Source organism: Helianthus annuus, chromosome 5, assembly GCF_002127325.2.
Source record: "Helianthus annuus cultivar XRQ/B chromosome 5, HanXRQr2.0-SUNRISE, whole genome shotgun sequence".
NCBI lineage: Eukaryota > Viridiplantae > Streptophyta > Magnoliopsida > Asterales > Asteraceae > Helianthus > Helianthus annuus.
The window spans coordinates 169,181,528-169,189,301 of NC_035437.2; the positions used below are offsets into that span (position 1 = coordinate 169,181,528).

The 7,774-nt window shown below is 36.9% G+C and overlaps 1 protein-coding gene across 1 annotated transcript; it reads left to right on the forward strand.

The window, feature by feature from the left end:
• Positions 1-1,843: 1,843 nt before the first annotated feature.
• On the forward strand, positions 1,844-3,175 carry LOC110943991. The gene has a single exon (XM_022185720.1). The coding sequence runs from the start codon at positions 1,844-1,846 to the stop codon at positions 3,173-3,175; it is 1,332 nt and encodes a 443-aa protein (XP_022041412.1).
• The last annotated feature ends 4,599 nt before the right edge of the window (positions 3,176-7,774 follow it).

Below are 7,774 nucleotides of genomic sequence, written 5' to 3' on the forward strand. Positions count from 1 at the left end.
CACAAATCAAAAGCGGTCACTATATTTGCAACCAATATTATGGTCGCAAACCTCAGTTGCAAATGTACACTTGCGGTTGCAAAACGATCGCAATAGGGAAATTGCAACAAGTGTTTTTCCAACCACATTTACGGTCGCAAACCAGTCGCAACAAGGCAATTGTTACATTTTTGCGACCATAAACGCAGTCGCAAATACCTTTTTTTAGTAGGGACTTGTTAACTTTTCTGACCTAGTAAAAACATCTTGATCAAGTTTACTAAATAATCAAACAGTTATGCGTTCACCATCCTGAAGGACATCTCATTGTCTTTACTATGTGTATAGGAATACCCAAATTCCGGAGTTAACATATGAATGCTAGTTTATCGTACCCACATAATGAGTGAGATAATAAGTATAAGTGTCCGAGGAAGATACCACCAAAGGAGAGTTGGCCGGAAGATTTCCGTGTTACGGGCCGCAGTGTTAGCGGCTCGCTAGTAAATTGAATGCTCATGAAACACTACAAGAAAAAACCTTATAGGGACGACACTTATAGGGACAACACAGGTTCTCTCTATAGATTACCCTATAGAGATGACATGTCGTTTCTATAGGGTTTTTCTGCCTTTTAAGATAGGTTACCTTATAGGGACGACATATCATCTCTATAAGGTGAAAATAATTTTATTTTGCTTTTTTTTATTCTCTAGTTTGTTGAATTAGAAACTTCAAAAAAACGTTTTAACCTATAGAGACGACATGTTGTCTCTATAACTTTAAATATTTTTCTTTTAATTTTATTTTGTTAATGATCAATATGTATGAAATTAAAAAAAAAACTAAAAAATAAAGTTTAACTTATAGAGACGACATGTCGTCCCTAAAAAGTTTGACTAGTCAAAAATAATTTTAATTTAGGCGGCAAAATTTCCCACCATTCCAAATTTGAGTTTGGAAAACGAGCCGGTTGAAAGTTTTATTTTTGGCTCGGTTGTAAACGAGCCGGTGAAAGTTTTATTTTTCTAGTAGTAGCGTCACACTGATCTATAACTTAACAAATAGTGAAAGGAATGAAAAGATGCAAGCTTTCCACACAAGTGTTTTGGAATATTATAATCAGAGGGAACAAGGCAATGTCATGTTATGTGGAATATTATATTGCTTAGTAATGAAAAATACCATGGTGTTGTGTATCACGACCCATGCAGGGCACGTAGCTTCTATAAATAGTAATACAAATTAATGACCGAGGCTGCAATATATCAACTTAACATTATACTTTAAATCATGTCCACCTTGTATCCTTTTCCATCGCATGTTTCTGTCCAAAGCTTTGTTACAGTGAAGTTAAGTGATAAGGGCATGTATGGTTTATGGGAAACACAGATGCGATGTCTTTTGGAAAGCCATGATATGCTTCGTTTCATCAAAACCGGTGGTTCGATGGATGATGATTGGAAAAGATTGGACGCACTTGTTAAGGGTTGGATTCTTGGTTCCCTCTCTAAACACGCGGCCATAAAAGTCTTGACTCGGCTCAAATCCAAACTTGGTCAACAAACATCTCTCTATTAGATAAATATACTTATATATGTTCATTAATCTAGATAGTGTGACAAATATTATTAGTATTAATATAGATTAAGTATACAGCGGTTATAATATCCGGCTGCAAGTATATGTATCAAACATTCTGTATTTTTTCATTTTATCAATTCATATCCGTATGAACATAATCTTCATTCTCTCAAAACCCTAGAAACCCTAGAAACGCTAACAAAGTGGTATCAGAGCCACACGAATCGATCAATCATACACTATCAAGTACAGATCTCTGTTTCTGATTACATTCCAACAAATGAATCCTGCAACCGGTATTCAATCGCAAATTCCAAAACTTTCTGGGCAGAATTACTATCACTGGCATATCCAGATGAGGGTTTTACTGGAATCTCAAGACTTATGGAATATAGTAGAAGACGGGTTTCAAGCATTAGGAACGAATCCGTCAGAAGATGCTATCGCTGCACATCGGGAATCAACAAAGAAAGATAGAAGGGCTCTACACATCATATTCCAGTCGGTAAATGAAACAGTGTTTGAACGTATCGCTATGGCAAAAACATCAAAAGATGCATGGATCACGCTGCACAAATCTTACAGGGGTGAAAATCGCGTCAAAACGGTAAAATTACAAACTTTAAGATGTAGTTTTGATACGTTAAAAATGAAAGAGGGTGAAACCGTAGAAGATTATTTTAATAGAACAACCTTAATTGTAAATCAATTAAGAATGAATGAAGAACAAATAAGTGAACAGCGTGTAGTAGAAAAGATACTACGAAGTCTGACTCGGAACTTCGAGTCTGTGGTCATTACCGTGGAAGAAACAAAAGATTTAGAGAGTATGTCCACCGAAGAACTCATGGGCATACTCCAATCTCACGAACTACGGATGAAACTGTATGAAGATGTTCCCATGGAACATGCATTTCAAATGCAAAACTTAAACACAGACAGATCCGGACAGAATGTGAAGGGACGGGGCAAGAATAAAAGTAGATCTTGGGGCTCTATAAGATGTTTTAATTGTCAGAAACTTGGTCATACGGCCAAGTTTTGTCCGAAAAAGGATGTAAACGAAAGATCTGACAATGCTCTAATTCATAAGGAAGATGAATTAGACGAGCAACAAGATGACACCATGTTTATGATCTTCAACATGGAGGAGGCGATTAAGGAAGATTGCTGGTACTTAGACAGCGGGTGCAGCAATCATATGACAGGTAATAAAGGTCTGTTTGTAAAATTAGACGAATCACTTCAAAAGGAAGTGAGAACGGGGGACGATAAACGATTAGAAGTTCAAGGAATCGGAGAAGTAATGATATCTATAAAAGGTCAGAAAAAGAAGGTTCAAAACGTATTCTATGTGAAGGGATTAAAACACAACTTATTAAGTGTGGGTCAATTGCTACAAAAAGGTTACAAAGTAGAGTTTATGAAGGAACGGTGTACCATCAAGGATACGAATGATCGTACAATAGGAATCATTAAAATGACAAACAATAAAATGTTTCCTTTGAACCCTGAAAATGATATATCACTAGCACTGTCAATGACGACAACTGATTGCTCTACTCTGTGGCATGAACGTTTTGGACATGTAAACTATGACACCTTGATTTAAATGGGAAATAAAGGACTAGTACGAGGCATACCAAGAATCACAAAAGGCTCAACTATTTGTGAAGGATGTGTTTCGGGCAAACAAGCTAGAAAGCCATTTCCAAAGAAGTCAACTTGGCAAACAAACAAACCATTGCAGATACTTCATACCGATATATGTGGCCCTATGAAAACGGAGTCTATTGGTGGATGTAAGTACTTTATTACATTTATTGATGATTTCACACGAAAAACATGGGTTTACTTCCTCAAGTTAAAATCAGAAGCTCTAAGTTACTTCAAACAATTTAGAGCACTTGTGGAAAAGCAATCGGATCTTAACATAAAAACACTAAGATCTGATCGGGGAGGTGAATACTGTAGCATAGCATTCCAAGATTATTTAAAAATGAATGGAATACACCACCAACTAACGAATAGCTATACCCCTCAACAAAACGGGGTAGCGGAACGGAAGAATAGAACTTTGATGGAACTTAGTCGAAGTATGATAAATATGAAGGGTTTACAAAATAGTTATTGGGCAGAAGCCGTAGCTTGTTCCACTTACATTTTGAACCGAACAGTAACGAAAACTCGACCTAGTGTGACTCCATATGAAGCCTGGAATGGACGGAAACCGAATGTGGAACACTTCAGAGTGTTTGGATGCTTAGCGTATGTTCATGTACCGAAACAACTTAGAAGCAAGCTAGATATCAAGACCGAAAGAACTGTATTTGTAGGTTATAGCACAAATACAAAAGGGTATAAGTTATATAATCCTTTAACCAATAAGATTATAATTAGCCGAGATGTCATTTTTGACGAAAATAAAGGCTGGGCATCTGAATCCGAACCAACATCAACACCGTTTTTGATGGACAATGGTGATAATTCAACTACAATGCCTCCGTTAAATCCAGAACCTATGCAGGAAAGTTCTGATAGACACGATGACACTGTCGAAAATTCTGAAATAGAAGTAATAGGTGAAAACTCTACAGGAGGACAAGCATCAAGTTCGGCCCATGAAAGTCAACATAATGATGAATCATCTACAGACTCAGAAAATGAAGAAAATGAAGTGATCAATACTCGAAGTATAGGGAGTATCTACAGAAACTCACGGGAACTTACTGAAGAAGAGGTTTCTCAAAAGTATGCTAGAAATCAGACGGTCAATTTCGTTCTGTATACTAATGCAGATCCATTATCATATGAAGAAGCAAGTAAAGAGGTTAAATGGCAAGAAGCAATGGACAAAGAAATGGAATCCATATACAAAAATCAAACGTGGGAATTAGTAAATCCTCCGATGAATCAAAAACCGATAGGTGTAAAGTGGATTTATAAGACTAAGTTTGATGAGGATGGAAACGTAGACAAATACAAAGCAAGATTAGTAGTAAAAGGGTATAACCAAAAATATGGAATAGACTATCAGGAAGTCTTCGCTCCTGTGATTCGGTTTGAAACGGTCAGACTAGTACTAGCTCTAGCTGCAAGGAATGACTGGTATCTACACCAAATGGATGTAAAAACGGCTTTTCTCAACGGAAACTTAAGTGAACAAGTATATGTAGAACAACCCAAGGGATATGTCATGAAAGGAGAAGAAGAAAAGGTATGTCTTCTCAAACGTGCACTATATGGACTAAAACAGGCTCCTAGAGCGTGGTACAGTCGAATCGACAACTACTTTAAGTTACACGGATTCAAAAGGTGCACATATGAACATACCTTATACTTAAAGGACACCAATGAAGGAAAATTGGTGATATGTTTGTATGTGGATGATTTAATCATAGCCAGCAACTCTATGAACCTAATTAAATCCTTCAAAAGTATGATGAAGAAAGAATTTGAGATGACTGATATGGGAAAACTACATTATTTTCTTGGTATGGAAGTTACATATGAAGATGGAAACATAATTCTTTCCCAAAGAAAATACATGCGAAACTTATTAGATAAGTATAGAATGACAAATTGTAATTCAGTCTCCACTCCCATGGAATATGGAATAAAATTGTCAAAAGATGATTCGGAAGTATTTACTGATGAAGGAACATATCGAAGCCTTGTTGGAAGTCTCATGTATCTCACCAACACCAGACCAGATATAACATACGCGGTAACAAAAATCAGTAGGTTTATGGAACATCCAAAGAAAAGCCATTGGGAAGCAGGAAAGCGAATACTCAAGTATATTAAAGGAACAATAAATCAAGGTGTCACATATTCGAAGGGTGGACAAGGAAAATTAATGGGTTTTAGTGACAGTGATTATGCAGGAAATGTAGATGACAGTAAAAGTACCTCAGGTCATGTATTTCTTCTAGGGTCAAGTCCAATCTCCTGGCAATCTAAGAAACAGAAAGTTGTGGCGTTATCATCAACAGAAGCAGAATATATGGCTTTATCTTTAGCCGGATGTCAAGCAATCTGGATAAAAGGTATTCTTGATGAAATTCAGGGAAAAACAGAATATCCAATACCAATTTATTGTGACAACAAGTCCACAATATGTCTTGCAAAAGATCCAGTTTACCATGGCAAGAGTAAACACATTAGAGTTAAGTATCACTTTATTCGAGACTTAATCAAGAAAGAAGAAGTAGAAGTGTTGTTCTGTGCAACGAAAGATCAAACTGCAGATATCATGACTAAAGCACTACAAAATAAAGATTTCTCCAGACTGAAGGCTCGTCTCAATATGGAAACTATCTAGCTTACGGGAGGGTATTAGATAAATATACTTATATATGTTCATTAATCTAGATAGTGTGACAAATATTATTAGTATTAATATAGATTAAGTATACAGCGGTTATAATATCCGGCTGCAAGTATATGTATCAAACATTCTGTATTTTTTCATTTTATCAATTCATATCCGTATGAACATAATCTTCATTCTCTCAAAACCCTAGAAACCCTAGAAACGCTAACACTCTCCATGTAGCAGCCGCCGCCAAGAGGGAGGGTGGGTTTCTTAAGAGAATCTTACGAGATGAAATTCAGCTAATAGATGTGCGGAATTTAGAGGGCAGCACATTGCTTCATGTTGCTGCTTCAAATGGGAATACAGACGCTGCTAAGATCTTGGTGGAAAAATGCCCAGGCCTGTTGTCGGTAAAGGACAATGAAGGCTGCACGCCCACTTGACATAGTTCTTTCCAAACCCTGGTTTACGGAAACATGTCACTTGCTGTTGAAATCCACAATGCCGGACATAGAACAGCGTGATGCTACAAATGTAGGTGACGAGTTTTTAGTTAATGCTATTTCCTACGGGTATTTTGGTAAGTAACTAATACCTTATATATTTGTATCAAATAACACCCACTTACATATACCTTTTTTTAACGGCCAACAAAGAATATATTATAACTTATACATATACTAACAGTTATTGTTTCATACATCTATTTTTAGACATAGCGCAGACTTATATAAAAAGCTGCAATTCGTTGAAGAGTGGCAGCGCTTTGTTGATGGCTCTAGCTCAACACTGCCCATCTGAGTTCAGTCCCTACAAAATCTACATCGATGAATGTTTGTACAAATTACATATGTTTTTTATGTTTCTTTATAATATGATATCTTGATTAATTACTCTTCATTTTTCAAGTTTGGGGCAAATCGGTTCTCGAATTCGTACAGAGAAACACTTTGGATATCAAGAAGGATCATGGATCCCAAGTCAGCAAACTTGGTCCTCAGAGTGGGTATGTCCCAACTAATTTAGGTTTTGGTTTTCAGTTCTTATCCGTCTAAAGTTAAATATACAAACACTTTCGATCCATCGAACATGAATAAGCTGAAAAGATTCACAGAGTTCTATTTTCTTCATCTCTATTCTTAGAGGAGGTGTCTACAATGTCTAAAATGTATATCAATTTTGAGATGCTTTGCACGCCGACAAAAGATGAGAAAATTCATCCAATGTTTTCGCACCAAATAGTAGGTGCACAACTCTAATATAACCATAGCTCATGCATGAGTGACATACTCCACCACATCACATCAGTAGCATGAGCAAGAGCCCGATACTTTACTTTAGTGCTAGACAGGGCAACAATGTGCTGCTTCTTGGAACTCGACTGATATCATGGGCGAAGTATAGTAGGAGCCAAGGGGTCCCCCCTTTTTTCGCTCGTAGTGTTAGTTTTGCCGAAAATTCCCCATTTTTTTTTTGTAAAATATTGGATTTTTGAGAGTCCGGTCCCCCTGATTTGGATTTTGAGACGTTAAAATTCCGCATTTTCTCTACCTTTCCCTCTCGGCTCTCGCTCGCTCTACCTTTTTCTCCCCAAGAATCAGCACCCACACTCCTATTTATAGGAGTCGTTAAAACTTCTATATGGCCATATATGAGTTGTATGCGTTGTAAGCGTTGTAAGTCTGATGAGTGTGAAGACCATATATGTCGGTTAGCACATCTACTTTAGCTCGTACGACCATGGTACCATGAAAAGATTCATTGAGAAGGGGAAATGTGAAAATGTATCTAGAGCTAAGTTTTTATGTCCAAACTGAAGCATGACACCAAGGTTTATGCAACCTCTAACAAGTAACAAGTAATACCTCTATCATGGTAATGCAACATAAATTG

Coding starts and splice junctions, on each gene's coding strand:
- LOC110943991 (XM_022185720.1), top strand. CDS start 1,844: ATGAATCCTGCAACCGGTATTCAATCGCAAATTCCAAAACTTTCTGGG.